This window comes from Rhincodon typus, chromosome 46 (assembly GCF_021869965.1).
Source record: "Rhincodon typus isolate 14 chromosome 46, sRhiTyp1.1, whole genome shotgun sequence".
NCBI lineage: Eukaryota > Metazoa > Chordata > Chondrichthyes > Orectolobiformes > Rhincodontidae > Rhincodon > Rhincodon typus.
In genome coordinates this window covers 10298848-10317258 of record NC_063377.1, presented here as the reverse complement: position 1 = coordinate 10317258, position 18411 = coordinate 10298848, and the positions used below count along the sequence as shown (strand labels likewise).

Here is an 18411-nt window from a genome sequence, read left to right as displayed (position 1 = left end):
TCCAAGGACTGCAACTTCCCCCCCTCAGTGATCGAGAACGCCCTCTACCGTGTCTCCTGCATTTCCTGCAACTCATCCCTCGCACCCTGTCCCCACAATAACAACCAAAACAGAATCCCCCTCATCCTCACGTACCACCCCACCAACCTCCGGATCCAACGCATCATCCTCCAACACTTCCGCCATCTGCAATCTGACCCCACCACCAAAGACATCTTTCCCTCCCCACCCTTATCTGCTTTCCGGAGGGACCACTCTCTCCGTGACTCCCTCGTCCGCTCCACACTCCCCTCCAGCCCCACCACTCCAGGCACTTTTCCCTGCAACCACAGGAAGTGCTACACCTGCCCCCACACCTCCTCCCTCACCCCCATCCCAGGCCCCAAGAAGACTTTCCACATCAAGCAGATGTTCACCTGCACATCTGCCAATGTGGTATACTGCATCCGCTGTATCCGGTGTGGTTTCCTCTACATCGGGGAAACCAAGTGGAGGCTTGGGGACCGCTTTGCAGAACACCTACGCTCGGTTCGCAATAAACAACTGCACCTCCCAGTCACGAACCATTTCAACTCCCCCTCCCATTCCTCAGACGACATGTCCATCCTGGGCCTCCTGCAGTGCCACAACGATGCCACCCGAAGGTTGCAGGAACAGCAACTCATATTCCGCTTTGATACCACTGGGCTGCAGGGTTCCCATGTGGACTTCACAAGCTTCAAAATCTCCCCTCCCCCTACCACATCCCAAAACCAGCCCAGCTCATCCCTGCCTCCCTAACCTGTCCTTTCTCCCACGTATCCCCTCCTCCCACCTCAAGCCGCACCTCCATCTCCTACCTACTCACCTCATCCCACCCCCTTGACCTGTCCGTCCTCCCTGGACTGACCTATCTCCTCCCTAACTCCCCACCTACACTCACCTTTACTGGCTCCATCCCCGCCTCTTTGACCTGTCTGTCTCCTCTCCACCTACCTTCTCCTTTATCCATCTTCTATCCGCCTCCCCCTCTCTCCCTATTTATTTCAGAACCCCCTTCCCCTCCCCCATTTTTGAAGAAGGGTCTAGGCCCGAAACGTCAGCTTTCCTGCTCCTCTAATGCTGCTTGGCCTGCTGTGTTCATCCAGCTCTACACCTTGTTATCTCAGATTCTCCAGCATCTGCAGTTCCTACTATCTCTGATATAAAAATATAACCTGGTTTTGGATTTTTGAAAACACGAATAATCTTGGAGTGTTTGGAATAAGAGAAGAAAGCGCTCCCCGACGTAACGATGACATGTAAATAATAAACAGGTCAACGAGAATGGGGTGGGGGGAATAAACAAAAACTTGTGAGATATGGTTATCCCAAGCATGAAGGGAGTCATTTAGGAAAGTCTGAACGTGGAAAGAACGGAAGGGTTTTGCCTCACTCAGTCTATAAAAAAAAGGACACTAATCCATATCCGCCATTGTTGTTGTTCACTCGATACGTCCTTCAACAGGGAGGGTCCACACTATTCACCAATACACCGACACCCTCCCCCGTTACTCAGCTTTTGGCGCTTTCACAACCTCGGGGGTTGAGGGCGGGACGGAGAATTCAATTTTAATTGACACCCATCTTGACCAATCGAACCTCGGAGTTCCACCCGCCCCTTCCCATTTGGCCCAATCGTTTTGGGAACCGTTGGGCACGACGACCCGCCCAGCCACAGAGTGACAGCAAAATTAACCAATAACGTATCGCCATCCGCCGAACTCCCCAGCATCTGGTCTGCCCCTTCATCCCTTTGGATCTTGATCGACTGGGGGATGCGAACACCGCTCCCTCCGGATCCAATCATTTCCCGCTATGTGGATGATCGACGTGGCATTGCGACCAATGACCATCCGGGACGTTCGGCCCCGGATGGGGGATGGGACACATGCCAACCAATGGGCGAACAGGTCTGCGCGGCGAGACCAATGGGAGAGGGGGCAGGGGGCGGGAGTTGTATGGGTTGTGCTGAGTGTGTAATGGAGGCTGAGTAACCGTGGGGGAGATAAAGGCCGTTTGTCCTTGGCTGAGCCCGTCTCTGTCTGTCTGTTTGTGTGTGAGTGAGCGAACCAGCAGGAGGGAAGGCTGCTTATTTATTTATTTTTTTTTCGGAAGATTTTCGTCTTGTTCAAAAATAAGAAAAAAAAGCAAAGCTAGGAAAATGGAGATGAAGAAAAGGATCAAACTGGAGCTGAGAAACAGGAGCCCAGGCGAGGTAAAGGGTTTGTTGCACATTAATGGAGTGAGGGAGTTTTAACAGCAGCACATGTCACTTGTGTTTGTGATCTCTTCCCCTTCCAGAAGAAAAGTCCAGGTTATTCACTTGATTTCCTTCAGGGCTGCAGTAATTTCACTTAAACTCACCGAATCTTTCCCACTGCATTCCCTCGAAATAGATATATTTGTTGAGTTCTAACTTGCAGTGTCCATGTTAATTTATTTTGATTTGAAATTTTATTTTCTGCTAGACTCTGGATAGTTGAGGTCAGGGAGGCTTTGGATTTTTTTTTGGTGTGGTGTGTATGTGTGCTCGAGACTTTTTTAAAATAAAAAAAACAAAAACAAGTCATAAAACCCAATTTGTGTGTTGGGGTAGAGAGTGGACTCTCAATCCCCCTCCCCGTTTTATTCCTCCTACCGTATCATTTCGTAGTAACCTCAAGTTTTGAAGCAGGGTCACTGGATCCGTAATGTTGACTCTGCTTTTTCTCCATGGATGCTGCCAGACCTATTGAATTTTTTTCCAGCAATTTCGTTTGTGTTTCTGATTTCCAGCATCCACAGTTCTTCAGGTTTTTTTTTGTTTTAGTAGATGGTCAGAGTTCTTACTTTTGAAGACCATCTGGTGCTTTTGTTGGACAAGGTGAGAGAATTGGTTTTGGCCATGACGCCTTTCCTGTTCGAATGGCTCATTGACTCAAATGAGTAGGGACTTGGTGACTATTCCTGTGGAACGTTAGGTGAGCAGTAGCCGGGAGCATTGGGTGGAGGGGAAGAGAGCATTCTATTCGACCGTTGCAAAAACGGAAACTGCGGGTGAAACTCAGCAGGTCTTTGGGGAGAAAGCTGAGTCCAAGTTTGGTGATGGTTGTGTTCTCTTGCAACTGAGGGTTAAAGTGGGGTCCCAAAGCAACTGGGTGATGAATCAGTAAGTGTTATTCACCTATTTGGTGAATGCAACTTTATTAAAACTGTTTCGTTACCCTGTTTATGTTACAACTTGTGGCACTAGCTCCCTATCCATCCCATAATGTCCCCAGGCACTTTGTGAGTGACTTTGGCAGTGTGTTGAGGACTGTGTACATTACACTGTACATCGATCATGGCTTTCTGCACATGAGCGCAAACCATCACAAAACACGAAATCAGATAGGAATGTGGTAGAAAGCAAAATTACCTGTGCAACTAATGTGAGAGTGCAAAATTTACTGAATTGTTTGTTGCCTGTTCTTATTTTTCCTCACTCTGCACTTGCTCTTTGGTCTTTAATCTTGCCTTCATCTTCCTTATACAAGTAGAAGCTGTAATGAGTGGTAATGAATCTTGTAGATTGTGGGGACTGTTACAGCAGAACTTGATTTTATCCTTGTTTTTGTACCAGTTTACAAGACTTTAGTAATGAGGGAGAACCATTACATCTTTTCCCTTCTGTCTGTAGGCAGTTGTTTTAGATCCATGAGTTTCTAAACCCTGGAGTGAGGTTAAATGTTGTTTTGTCAGTCTTTATGGTTTAATAGTGCACTGTACAGTTCATATATTCTTGGTGAGTTGTCACAGGGCAGTTTCCACAATAGTGTGTAGTCATGTTGCTATAATATTCTCCCTGTTTCTTAGATCTGAATTACTCCATTAATCTGAAATAAAAGCTAGACTCATTCATGGTGCCCATTACCACTACAGTATCATCAAGTTTTGTTTTGAAAACCTTTCTAGTTCACTAATGTCCTCTGTAGGAAAGGAAATCTGCCATTGTTACCTGGTCTGGCCTACATCTGACTCCAGATCCATTGCCTCTGTAGCAGGAGGTTTAGAGGGATGTGAGGAACAGCTCGCTTTCACCCAGTGGGTGGTGGGAAAATGGAACTAGCTACCTGTAAGGATGATAAAGACAGAAACCCTAACACTTAAAGGTACTGCATGTAGTTAGGCACTTGCAGTGCCAAGGTATGTGAGGCTGTGGACCAAATGCTAGAAAATGGGGTTAGAATAGTTAGATGATTGAATTTGTGGCAGTCAAAAACACTGGTCCAAAAGACCAGCCTTCTGTGCTAGTAAATCTCTGATTCTGGTTGACTGTTAACTGCCCTCTGAAATGACCTTACAAGCCAAGTTCAAGGTAATTAGGGATTTGCACAAATGCTGACCTTTCCAGCAACAACCCTATCCTGAGAAAAAACTTGTCAATCCCTTTATCCTGAGATGAAACAGGATACTTGGGTAAAAATCCAACACCGTCTAGATGGTGTTGTTACTGCTGCCTTGACTGTTAACGCCACACTAGCAAGTGAGGCAAAGGCCTTTCTGGCCTGAGTTTCTCCTGCTCACTGGGACGTTGGTGTGCAGTGTCATCTAGGTATTGTAGATAGTCTGAGGATGCTACTGCTACTTCATCTGGTTTGGCAATGAATTGGGAGAGAGCTCAGCCCTGGTCTGTTGTTAACTAACACTGATATTATGCCAGCTGAGGTTGGCCCAGGTTTAAGGGAAACATGGTTAGTTGGGATGCTGCTACTGATTTTACTGAGCTGAGTTTTGGGGCTTGGCTGTGGTGGTACCGACAGTGGAACAGTTTGGTGACACTTGCTGTTTAGGCCTACCTAGGAAGCATGGTCAGTTGTGTGCAGTACTAGGGGCAGGTGCTACACATGGTGTTTTATCCGATCATTACAACCCCTTCAAGTGGACAAACACTCTTAACTGGTTTGATAGTGGCTTAACATTGGGCTGATCTGTTTATATCTGGACTTAATGTTTTTCAGATATGAAAGCTTTCAGAATGTGAATCATGAAAACCTTTTGCCATCTCACAATCAGAGAATCCCTACTGTGCAGAAAGAGGCTGTTAGCCCATTAAGTCTGCACTGACCCTCTGTAGCACATCCCACCCATACTCACCCTATCCTGCCACCCTGCCTTTACCATGGCTAGTCTGCCTAGCCTACATGTCCCTGGACATCATGGAGCAATTTAGCATGGCCCGTCCACCTAACCTACAGATCTTTTGGACTGTAGGCGGAAACCGGAGCGCCTGGAGAAAACTCCTACTGACACAGGGAGAATGTGCGCGTTCCAGACAGTCGCCCGAGGCTGGATTCGAAACCTGGTCGCGTGCACTAAGGCAGCAGTGCTAACAACTGACCCTGCTGTAGTGATGCCCTTCATGACTGAATAGCTGATCCTGTCTCTTTGCTGATGCTTGTGTTGTCATGACAACGAATGGCTAAAGAGTGGGGAATTTGCTGGCAAACCACTAATGTTCTGTGTGAAGAAAAGACAAACGCTGGCTCCACAGTCAGGTAGCAGGCTGTGCCTGGAGACTGAGAGGACTAGGGATAAGAGCTGGGGCCTTGTATTAAGACCCATTTTGATCCACCAAGGGAATTGAGCGTTATGGGGGACAATCAGAAAAGTGGAGTTAAAGCCACAATTAAACGAGTTATGATCTTCTTGAATGGCACAGCAGGCTCCAAGAGCCAAAAGGCTCATTCCTCCTGTTTCTTGTGTTCATTGTACAGGCTTTGTGACTGACCCTGCAGCCAAAGACGATCACATTTAATGGACAGGAATTGTTGACCCAGTGCATGGATATGCATAGTTACTAGAAATTGCCTACAATCTGATCTGTTGGAACAGAGATTCATCATCTTCTGCTCTACTTGAAGATGGAACTGTATCCTGTCGAACCCCAAGGTCTGATTAAGGAAACTGAACCCCTCTCTAGTTTGAGTTTACTTGTTTGGTATATGGGGAAGTCTGCACATTTTAAAATGTTGAATCGTTCTGAGAAGAGAAACAAGTATCAAAGTTTCTTATCTTTTTTATTCATGATGAACCAGGAATGCCAAATCTGAAACAACCACAATAACTTTATACTACAGGAAAAAAGGTAAGTTGACTGTAGCTGAAGCACTTCCATGAAAAAATAGGGAATTATTGGCTTGTGCTCAGGGAACAGTCAAAAAAGCTTGAACGTAATCTTTTTAGTTTGCGGCAAATAGAACCCTGCATACTTGTATGTTTCTTCTAGTAACTACAAATGACCATGTTTTCAGCTCAACAGATTATCTCAAACTGGTTGTTTACTGTACCTATTACTACATTCACGTGATTGGACACCACTTGCTGAACAATCCTAGAATTGCATCTACCAGTGAACCTATCAACCAATCAGCATTCTTTTCTCCAGTACTATTTATTGTTATTGTTTCTGATTTGGAATTTTTGAGTTTGTTCAGAGTGCAAAAGGAAAAGATTTAATGTCTCTGTTCAGCAATATTCATATTAAAAATGTTCTGACATCAACTACACTTCACTCAATTTTGAAGGGAGCAGCTTGTTTCTGGTTTTAACACTTTTTTTTTCTATGTAAGCACACATGTAGTCTCTCTGTGATGGGCTGGATCTGTGCACTGATTCTTGCTGTTCAGTTTAGGGCTGTGAACTGTGCTTTCTCTATTGGTTGGCTGGTACTTTGAAAGGAGGAGACCGTGCCTAATTTCCTGCAGTTCATTCGTTATCCTGAACCACGCCCCCACCCCCAATCATTGTAAAGAATGTTAAGCATCAGTTGTGACAGTGTGCAAAAGGCCACTGTACTGTCAGAGTTTTTTTGGTTCCTGCATACTAATGGGAAATTTTCAAACGTGAATGCTTACCTTGACCGGTCCTGTGGACATGGCCTGGGGAGGTAAGTGCCTGGGTACTGGGATTTGAGGTAGTGTAGCTGTATCAATGTCAAGTCATTTTTGTCCCATAATGCTCGTGAGCATTTCGCTTCAAGTTCAGCAAAGCACAGTAGTCTGGTTGTGGTTATAACTTTCTTTATTTACTACTTCTAATAAATTGCATCCTGAGGCCTACAGTATACACAAGGCTATAAATCAAGAACAAAAACAAAGTTGCTCGAAAAGCTCAGCAGGTCTGGCAGTATCTGTGAAGGAAAAAAAGTTAGTTTCCTGTCTGGTGACCCTTTAACTTTGTTTTTGTTCTTGATTTATAGCATCCACAGTTCTCTTGGTTTTTATTTGCTATAATTTATAACCTATTTTTCTTTCACCGACAGTAAACCTTTTTCTTAAACTGGGTCACCAAAGTGATGGATTTGTTAAATGATTTTGAAATTGTTGTATTATAGTATGGGGACGTCAGATAACCAGGGATAATAGAAGAATTTGAGTTCATGTTCAAATTGAGGGGATGCGCATGAAATGACAAGTATTGAACACATGCTAGTGACTGTACAGATGTTAGACCTTGTGTAGATTTAACTTTGAAGGAGCATGTTTCTACTTATTCTTTAAAAATTGAATTAGGTTAGACAACGCTGGTGGGACATTAACAAAATATCATGCGCTCAACAGAAAGTTACCAAGATTGCATCCAATCAAAATATCATTATTCACCCCAGCCCCAATGGTGTGCACCAGTCCTAAAGGCAGGAGACGTTTTTGTTTTTGTTTTTATTTCTGTCTTTCTGTTATTAAGGATATTGGGCCTTAGCTAGTCAGTTTATCGGGGGGCATTGATCCAGGTGTGCATAATACTAAACGAACCTGCACAATTTCATCGCCCCCCCCCCACCCCCTTTTCTTTTATTTGGACCTTTTTCTGAATATGGACTACTTTTTTCAGTGAAAAATCTAAAAGTGCAATACTGCCATGGTTAGGAATTGTGGATGTAGTGAAGATTAAAACCCACGCAGTAATTGTGTTATATCAAGTTGGGTTGTAAGACCCCCTGATTGCAAGAGGAGGAGGAAAGTGAAGTTGGTTGAAAGTTTCACCAGGTTTGAAGTCTGGTGAAGACAGGTTGTTAAATGTGTTGGTGGCTGATCTTGCTACTAGAGGAAGCAATTGGAGAAATCTGAGTAGGATGAAACAAAGGTTGCGACAGTGGTGGGAGTTGGAAGCTTCTCCTGCCCCAATGGTGCTCATCTATGGCTAGGTAGCTAGATACAGCTCTCAGCATGACTTGTTCTCAAAAATTCTCTGGCTCTGATGACAGGTTCTGTAGGTTTGCAGGACCTGAAACCTGCACTTTGTACACTGTACACTGTACCCGGATGTGTAGTGGGATCCCTTGCAGGTCAATGTGATTCGCTTGCATTTACCATGTCCAATTGTCTACATCCTCTAGGCTGGTGGATCAATGTGGAGTACAGCCTTCCAGTTCAAGGAGATTGTATTTCCAATTTTCTGTCATGCTCTGTTGGCAAAAGCTCAGGGTACCTGCTAGCACTATATCCGCTGGCTATCCTATTGTATGTACCATCACATCCTTTAGCTAATAACAATTACACTACAGCGTCTATGCAGCAGGAATAGCAATCGGGAATGAGACTATATACATTTGGGTCATCTACTGAGAGTTAGTAGGGCCAGAGACATATTTCATTATGCAAACTAAAATGAGCTGCTGATTCTATGATCTATGAGAGGTCCATGGTACTCCACTTTAAAGAAAAAGGGTGGCATGGTGGCTCAGTGGTTAGCACTGCTGCCTCGCAGCACCAGGGACCTGGGTTCGATTCCACCCTAGGGCAACTGCCTGTGTGGAGTTTGCACATTCTCCCCGTGTCTGCATGGGTTTCCTCCAGTTTCCAGTTTCCGGTTTCCTCCCACAGTCCAAAGATGTGCAGGCTAGGTGGATTGGTCATATTAAATTGTCCATAGTGTTCAGGGATAGGTTTGGGTGGGATGCTCTGACGGTCAGTGTGGACTTGTTGGCCAAACAGCCTGTTTCCACACTGTAGGGATTCTATGATTCTAAATGTTTCTTTTCCCACTTCAGGTTGCAGAGCTAGTAATCGACAACTGTCGCAGCAACGAAGGGGAGATTGATGGCTTTGATGATGGATTCAAGGAGCTGGAATATCTCAGTATGATCAATGTGGGACTGAAGTCTCTGGCCAAACTCCCAAACCTGCATAAACTCTTGAAGGTGAGATTTTGCAGCAGCATGCGTTAAATTGTTTGAATGGGGTGTAAAAATTTGTACTAATTAATTTGTTTCTAAAGTCAGGCGAACAGGGCTTGCTGTGGAGGTTGTTAAATATCAGACAACCCTGACTTGCCTTCATTTGTCAGTAGTGGGAGTGAAAAACATTCCAGCTGAACCTGACCCTGTCCCTGAAGGTGGAATTTCCATCAGCGTTCCAAACGCAGGCAAGTGGGATTAGTTTAGTTTGGGAAACTTGGTCGGCTTGGACAAGTTGGACTGAAGAGTCTGTTTCCATGCTATACGACTCTGACTCTGTGGAGCTCTGGCTGCACCCACTAAGACACTTGGCTCCTGGACTGCCTGATCTCCGTTTAGATCATAAGAACATCTGTAGGCCATTCAGGCCTTCCTCCACCATTCAGTAAGATCATGGCTGATTTGGTGTGGTCTCAACTCTGCTTTCCTGTTTGCACCTCATAATCCTGAACTTCCATGTCTATCAAAACTCTAACTCGGCCTTGAATAAACTTGTAAACCCCACCTCCATTACCTTTTTTGGGAAGTCTCTGGTTTCTGAGAGGGGGGAGAAAAAAACTCATCTGCCTTTAAACTACAAGCTTAGTTTATTCTTAAAGTATGTTCCCTTAGTCTCCCATAAAAGGAAACATTTTCTTTGTCCAATATATCAAATCCCCTCAATATCTTATATTGGCTCTTGTAAGATCATCTCTCATTCTTCTATTATCCCAAGTGCTACAATGGCCCTGCTTGTGCACAGGAACTACCTGCACACTGATATCACTACACTCCTGTGTACTGACAATGTCACAAGCGTGTACACAGGCATTTCATGAGTGTGTGTCCTGTTTGCACCAGGTACCTACATCTTTGAAATGGGATCTAATCCAAGAAATGGCTTACTTTTTAAAACTAATCAGCGATACTGTTTACAATCCCTAAGCTATGGATGGGCTCTCATTTTTATCGTTTATAATACAAATCAGATTTGTAACTTCTCTTTTTATGAAAGCTGGATGTGTATAAATGATCCATTGAACAGATCACCTTATATAATAAGCTAATGTGCGTGGAATAGGTAACACTGATGATATCGTTCAGCTTTAAGTGTTTGTGGATGTGGCTGGGTCAGCATTTATTACCCATGCCTAGTTGCCCTAGAGAAGATGGTGGTAAACTGCCTTTTTTTTTTGAGTCACTGCAGTTCTTTGGATATCTAGGTAGACTCTCAGCTCTGTTACGGAGTTCCAAGGTTTTGAACCAGTGGCACCAAAGGAACAATGATATATTTCCAAGTCAGGATGGTCAATGTTTTAGATGGGAGCTTACAGATGGTGATGTTCCCATGTATCTACTGCCTTCCTCCTCCTAGATGGTATTGATGGGGGGTTTGGAAGGTGACGTCTAAGGAGCCTCGGTGAAACTTTGCAGTACACCTTGCAGATGATGCACCCTGCTGCGGTTGTGCCACAGGCGAACTTGTGTCCCTAAGTTACTGATCTTAGCTGCTGCTCTAAGTAGCACGTCTTGCAGTATTTGTACATTTGGTAGCACTTGTGTCTGTTGATTCAGAAGGCTGTGGGCTCAAGACCCTCGAAGATAAAAATTCAAGCTGATGCTCCAGTGCAGTGTTGAGAGAGCACTTCCCTGCTGCAAATGCCTTTTTGCAAGCGAGAAGGTAAACTGACCGAGCATTTCAGGGGCTCAGATGGCTGTAAAGATCCCACTAAACCATTGTGAAGAAAATTATCTCTGATGCCCTGGCCAACAATTAACCCTCGTTCAATATTGCCTTTTTTTTAAAAAAAAGTCTCTTTACCTCAAGTATTGACTGTTGTTTCATGCATTACTTTGAATTGTAGTCAACATTGTATTTCATAGAATGTTCCAAACTATTGTAGCCTGTTGCCTGAAAGGCACTATATAAATAGTGGGCAGCATGTTGGCTCAGTGGTTAGCCCAGCTGCCTCAAGTGCCAGGTTTGATTCCACCCTCAGGCAACCATCTGTGTGGAGTTTGCACATGTTTGCATGGGCTTCCTCCTGGTGCTCTGGTTTCTTCCCCACAGTCCAAAGATGTGAATGGAGAAATGCAGGATTACAGGCATAGGGTGGGGGGGTGGTGGTGTGTGTGTCAGTGTCAGTGTCAGTGTCACTGTGGGCTCGATGGGCCAAATGGACTGCTTCCACACTAGGGATTTTATGAAATGCAAGCCTGCATTTTTTTTTTAAATGAGGCACCCTCCATGCTCTGATCTGCATATGACCTCTGCTTGTTTTGTGTTTTGTGTTCTGGTTCCTGATTATGGTGAGAATGGATTTTACAGACATCTGATAAGTCTGTGCCTATCTCTCTCTCTCTCTCATTTTACAGTTGGAGCTCAGTGATAACTCCATCTCAGAAGGACTGGAATTACTAACAGAGAAATGTCCCAACCTTGTGTACCTCAACCTCAGCAGCAATAAAATCAAAGACTACAGCACAGTTGAGCCTCTGGTAGGTGGCCATTGCTCAGACCTAGTAATATGTGCACATAATACAGCAGAAGCTCCAAACACTTGGGTTGTGTTGAAAACTAGAGGAAAAAGTCAGATATGGGCATGGGTGGAAATACTGCTCTAGCTCACAACTACAGCTTGAGCTTTCCCAGGTATTTTTATAGGATTCGGTGTAAATGATCAGTCTGACCTGCCAAGTTCAGAATGCCTTAAAATGTTGGGAATGTTGTTTGTCTGCATCAGGAACTCTGATTTTCCAAAGGATGGGAACTTTAGGTTAGGATCCACTTCCTTCCTGGGAAGGACTGGGCAGCTTGTTCTGATACTCTCCCTTGCCATTGTTGGATCTGTTGTTCCAGAATCTTTGAAATACCCACTATTTTCCCTATATTATTCATTCAGAGTAACAACTGATTTGTGTAATTTGCTGATCCATGAATAGACTTTTTGGAATCTCTCAAAGTGAACATCAATTATGCAGTGGCTGTTTTGTCTGTTTCTTACTTTCTTTTCTAGCAAGCTGTGCAGAAATTCTTTGTCCCTTATTGTGTCCTTGAAACTCCTCTTCACATTGCAGCTAGTGATGTTTTAACTGCTATTAATCACTAAGTCCTTTTGAAGGCATCTGGGTTATTTGTCTGTTAAAGTGGCAGGGAGGCTTCGTAAGTAAAAGTGCTTTGTATATTCCATTGATACGATTATCAACAGATTTCTGAATGTCCCTTCCAAGCTGCACATTTGTGACTCATGAGTTGTAAAGTGTTTTTAGGAAATTGAGGTTGTGAATGGCAAGTCTGGGTTTCAAGTAAGCCATCCTACAGGTGTGTTGGCCTCATGTCCACAAAGAATTGAAATCAAGATCCAGTTTTGACTTCTTTTTGCCAGAATATTTTAGCTAGAATTCTTTCTTTCCTCTTCAGATTCCAGTGATATCCTACATTTGACTAAATGACAAACTCTGACCTAATTTCTCAATTATTTTAAAGCGTCCTGTGTTAGTTTCTAACCTACTCCAAATTGCCTGGTTACTGCTTTAAATGACCCTTTAGGTGGGTTCAATAACAGGACTGAACAGTGTCACTAATGTCCTTATCTTGCCCTGAACTTGACTTTAGTCTTTCTAAAATTTCAGAAAAACCTGACTCATTTAAAGAGCTTGGACCTGTATAACTGTGACATCTCCAATCCCAGTGACTACAGGGAGAGCATCTTCAAGCTTCTCCCTCACATTACTTACTTGGATGGCTTTGATCGAGATGACCAAGAGGCCCCAGAGTCTGATGAAGGTAAGAGATCTATGTTTTTGAGTGGGGAAGAATCCCTTCTCCTACAGATGGACTAGCACACTCCAGCCAACCTGGTCATTCAGTTGGAATATCCTTTTCCTTTTCATCAAAAACTTTTGAAACCACTTAACTCAACTTTTGTTTCCAGGTGTTTTCTCCCAATCCTTCAAGACATGGTTCCTGCTGATTTTTATCAGCTCCTAGTTTAACTCCAATCAGTTGTTGGTACCTCCGGTAACCCAGTATGCATGTGCATCTCATTCCATAAGGACCAGAAGCTGTATTTTTGATGCTACAGTAGTGCAGGATGGTGTCTTTATTTGGAACTTTTCAATGTTTCTTGTGTAGAGGGTGAGGATGATGAAGATGAAGCTGGTGCTGCTGAAGAATATTATGATGACGAACTTGATGATGAGGAAGAGGAGGAGGAAGAGGATGGTGAGCCACCAGGGGAGGTTGGACTGTCTTATCTACTGAAAGAAGAAATTCAGGTTTGTTGTTATAGGAGGAATATGCTAGAAATCGTGCCCCACAACTCCATAAACTGGTCCAACAGTATAACTTGATTCAATCACCCAAATAGCCAAAAACGCTCACCAGACTTCTTCAATGAACTTTAATAATCTGTTTATTATAACACAAACCATTTTCCTTAAAACAAGTGTTAAACACTGGTTAATGTCTAAACTAATTTCGAATGAGAATCGCTCCCCTTAATTCCAAACATGGGCATACACTTGCACAACACAAGACAACAGTCTCAGCAGAAGAGATGGTAGGAACTGCAGATGTTGGAGAATCTGAGATAACAAAGTGTAGAGCTGGATGAACACAGCAGGCCAAGCAGCATCAGAGGAGCAAGAACGCTGACGTTTCGGGCCTAGACCCCCCCTTCAGAAATGGGGGAGGGGAAGGGGGTTCAGTAGGTAGGAGATGGATACTATCTCAGAAACCATTGGAAGATCTTCAGTTTGGATTGAAATCCAGCTGGATCTGAATTCTGAAAAGCGGTCACAGTCCAGCTTTTTGGGGATTGTTTTTAAAACAAAAATCCATTCTGGGATACAGGTGTTGCTAGCAAGGCCAGCATTCATTGATGGCTAATTGGCCAGATGGTGGTTAGGAGTCAACCGCATTGCTGTGATCTGGAGTTACATGTAGGTTAGACTGTGTGTTTTTCTTTGTTTACTACAATTACATGGTTGCCATTAGACTGTGTCTTTTTAATTCCAGATCTTCGTGAATTCAAATATGACCATCTGTGGTGGGATTTGAACCTATGTCCTTGGAATATTAATCTGGGGTTCTGGATTATAGGTCAATAACATTACCAGTACACCACCACCTCCCATTCGCTGGTGTCTTTTTGTTTTGTGTTCAGTGGGTACAGCCTTTGCTGGCTCGTCCAGCATTTTTACCTAATCCTAATTAGCCTTGAGTGGGTGAGTGAGTTGCCACTTGAGGACGAACACCATTACTACAAGACCTACATCACTGAAACAACTGATTTGGCCATATACTGCTTTACTGTTTGTGCAATATTGCCACGTTTCCTACACTTAGTGCTTTAATACTTCATTGAGGCAAATTGTTTGTTTCTTTCAGGATGATGACGATGATGATGACTATGTTCATGAAGGAGAGGAAGAAGAGGCAGATGAGCAAGGTAATATAGTTTTAAAGCCATATGGATAGAATGCAATGTGTATTCTGCATGTATAAGTGTACAATAAGAGACTATAGGATGAGTCTGTTTAGGCTATCATACCCTTTTGCCAAGGCTAACCAATTAATCCCACTAGTCTGCTCCTTCAAATTTTGTACTTCCCACCACCTTCCAAAGCAGCATGCCACTAGTTTTCTTTCAAATTGTTGCTATTGAATCTGCTTCCACCAATCTCAATTCCAAGGAGGTAAAGAAATGTTTCTTTGTGACCCCTCTGGCTCTTTCACTTACTATCTTAAATCTGTCCTCTAGCTATTGACACTTCCTCTGGTTACAGTACTCTGTACAAACATCAAATCCCCTATGGCAGTTTGAGAATTTGAACTCCAGATTTTAATAAAAGCAGGCACAGTGCCAACTACTTGCATTTTTTTTTTTGCAAATGGTACACCAGCATCTTTCAAGAACAATTTCCAAATGCTATTTGCCAGCACCACAGACCTGAATCAGAAAGGAACTGCTTAGAGAATATCAGCAAACCAGCTGAATTGCCACCTTGTGAAAAATTTGAAATTGAGTGCCATACAATGTCCTTCACAGACAGTGTTCAACACCTGTCATGTGCTCTTTAAGCACTTGGATTTAGGGTTATGTCATTCTGTTTGAGTTTTTCATGAACTTACCATCTTTTTTTCTCCGAATCAGATTAACACCAACCTGTCCAGTACAGGTTATCTGTAAAATGGCCATGAAGCTGTATAATCTTATACAAATTGAACTGCTTCACTAATGTTCTATTTGGGGTGGAAACCCGAGTGAATAGATTTGGGAGCCTAAGGTTTGCAGTGGGTATGTGGTATATGCTGGTTTTAATAATCTATATACTGAAAGCTTTTGGTTTTTGTACAGAAGATGCTGCCACTCAAGGACAGAAGCGAAAACGAGAGGCAGAAGATGAAGGCGAGGATGATGAGTAGTTCCCTTCAACTGTGACCAAACTCATGTTTCATCACGATACGACTTTGTTGCATTCTTGCTATTCTTTAGATGGTAACTGTCACAATGGGAGTTGAAGGGGGAGGGAGATGGTGGGAGGCAGGAGGAGGAAAGGACAAGAAATAGGGGAGTGTCCTGGGACGGGAAATATTTTGTACTTTTTAAAACCATTCCAGTTTTACTGGCAGTGTTCTAGATGCATTTCTGTAGCCCTTTTTCCTTTTAATAATTCCTTTCCATGAGAATCTGATTTGTACTTGAACTAAGTGCATGCAGGGATCTCTTTGAAAATTTTGAACTAGTTTATTTCCTGTGATGTTGCAGATGGGTTTTGAAGCTGGTTTAAAAAGGGGAGGGCAGGAATGGACCAGAAAAATATTCTATATTGGCTGATTTCTGTTTCTCAAATTTGTGTCCAAACTTATGTAAGCTTGTCATACTGTAATTACATTTCCATGTCAGTGGAGGCACTGCAGCCCCATTGTTGATATTATTTATAGCATGATGAGCCTGCATGGGAAACTTTCAGTAATATTTGGACATATAAATTTCCCATCAATTCCTAATGAAGGTGCACTCAGTTTTTAACCCTGTCTGAAACTACTTTTTCCCCTTGTGTACATTTACCTTAATCTTGATTCTCACGTTCTGTTGCGAGGTTTTTGTTACTGAGATGCCCTCTCTTAGGAGAACTAACAATTGTTTTCTAGAGTCGGTTGAAATTGGGTCAAGGGATGAAAAGAGGATGTTGCCAGGAATTAATCCGTCGTAATTCAAAAGCACCATAATTCTAAAGAAGCTTTTTGAGCGGAATGTGGTGAAGACTCTCCATTTGTCCTGATTCTGAGGCCAACTCAACAGATGAGTATTAGACCAAACCATTCTGTTGGTGCCTGTACAAGATCCCTCCATAAACGTTTTCCTGCTGGCTGATGTTTAAAATGTTTTGTTATTCCTTCGGGCCCCTGATTTAGTCTGAACTAGAGATGAACACATGGAGTTTTTGTTAGGGGGTAAGGGCACTAGAATCGGACAGCTGACTGTATAGATTGCAATTTGTGCTAGGATCATAACAATAAGTTCAGTGTTGAGAAATCTACTGTGTGCTACACTTTAATCTGGTGACTCAATTTAATTTGTTTTTGAAGGAATTTTTACGATCATGCCATGTTAGAGCTGGGAGCATCTCACCCTGTCTTGAGGATAGGGGGAGGACTTTAGAACATATCTTTTATACTGTGTTCCAACATTCAACTAAATTATTTTAATGGAACTGGATTTTACAATGGGCTAAGATGTTAGGTACAGCTGGGTGTAATTTGAGTGTTTTCTAATGTAGATAACTGGCACCAATGCTGGCATCTCCCTTCAACTCCCATCAGTAAAATGCATTTTAACTATAAAACCATTGCTGAGAATTCTTTCATAGATGCAGACAGTTATTCACTTGTAGGGGTGGGTTTTGTATTTGTAGATCTTGTGGTTTTTAGCAATACCTATGAATAAGCACTTTCAGAATTTGTTTTTAAGATTGATAAATTTCAGAGTTAAAATCTGATCAAGAAAAGCTGTGGCTTGGGACAAAAGCAAAATAATGTGGATACTGGAAATCTGAAATAAAAACAGAACCTGCTGAAAATACTCAGCAGATATGGCAGTGTCTGTGGACAGAGAAACTGGAGTAAGTTTCAGATCGGAGGCTTTTAAACCACAAGTGGGAATTATGTGGTCTTAAGATTTGGTACTTGAATTTTGTTCTCTCCCTACAGACGGCTCACTGGGGGAGCACTGAGGTAGGTAGTCTGGACACTCTCTACTTTTTTATGCATCACCCTAATTAGCAAATGAAGGATGTGACCTCTCTCAGCTTTCTTTCTATTTTAATCTCTGGTCTAGTTTATCTAGTGGTCCCTTTTGATGGGGAGTGCAGGTTTTATTCAGTACCTCCTCTCATGTCAATCCAGTGAACAGTTCTGTCTTTGTAACCATTTCCTTTTCCCACTCTCTCCATAAATAAATTCTGATAGTGCTTCAACTGTAACACTCCCGTTTTTAAAAAAAGACAACTTGTAAATAGTCTGTTTGGTCTGCTTTTTAAAAAAAAAAAGTCCCTTTTTTGTGTTTAAGTTGTATTTGAAATAGTTTTTTATTTTTGGGTTTAGAATATACTGTATTTGGATGAAGCCATGGTAGGATTTTTAAATTTGGAACAACGAATTTGGAGCATCGTTTTGCTTCAGCATATATCTGAACCAGAGCAGTTACACTGCAGTGGTCTGTGAATGTTTCCCAAGTTGCTTTTTTTCTAGGGATATTCCCAGGACATGCACGCTGCTATGTTAACACTTTAGTTCCCCTTTCACGCTGATATCAAAATTCTCTTCTCAATTGTAACTAACACGAACAACATAGTGTGAAACTCTTTTTAGTATGCGCAGATTTGTTCTGAATTTGATTTATCGTTCCTCCCGTTTTTCGCTCTTCCCCACCCCCAAACATAACTAGTTGACCCTATTTTAATTATTGGGGATGGAAGGGGTTATTTTAGCCATTGATAAGGCCTCCTGGGAACAGCTCTGGGTTTGTTTTGTGCTGTAAACTTAATGCCGGTTTTTATAAATTTAAAGTTGCACACAATAAAGTTCCAAAAGTTTAAACAAAAGCCTCACCTTGTCTGTTTGTGGCACCTCGCGCCTGTAAGAAAGCAGAATGTTAACGGATGCTAGAGAGAGCCTCCGTGGACCGGAACAGAAACAGGGAGTGAAC

The 18411-nt window shown here is 42.8% G+C and overlaps 1 protein-coding gene across 3 annotated transcripts; it reads left to right on the top strand.

Annotated features, from left to right (window-relative positions):
• Positions 1 to 1985: 1985 nt before the first annotated feature.
• anp32e (acidic (leucine-rich) nuclear phosphoprotein 32 family, member E) lies at positions 1986 to 18307 on the top strand. 3 transcript variants are annotated; one of them, XR_007266128.1, is made up of 8 exons: positions 1986 to 2236; positions 9032 to 9181; positions 11573 to 11695; positions 12830 to 12983; positions 13332 to 13474; positions 14589 to 14649; positions 15559 to 15699; positions 16356 to 18307. XR_007266128.1 is itself a non-coding variant. In XM_048620327.1 (7 exons), exons 1-7 carry the CDS (start codon positions 2183 to 2185, stop codon positions 15624 to 15626), a joined length of 750 nt encoding a protein of 249 aa, XP_048476284.1. In that variant the 5' UTR covers positions 1986 to 2182; the 3' UTR covers positions 15627 to 18307. The 3 variants fall into 3 exon arrangements, 2 of the variants coding, with proteins under 2 accessions (XP_048476284.1, XP_020369588.1); XM_048620327.1 differs by having other exon boundaries at positions 15562 to 18307; XM_020513999.2 differs by having other exon boundaries at positions 15559 to 18307.
• Positions 18308 to 18411: the final 104 nt, after the last annotated feature.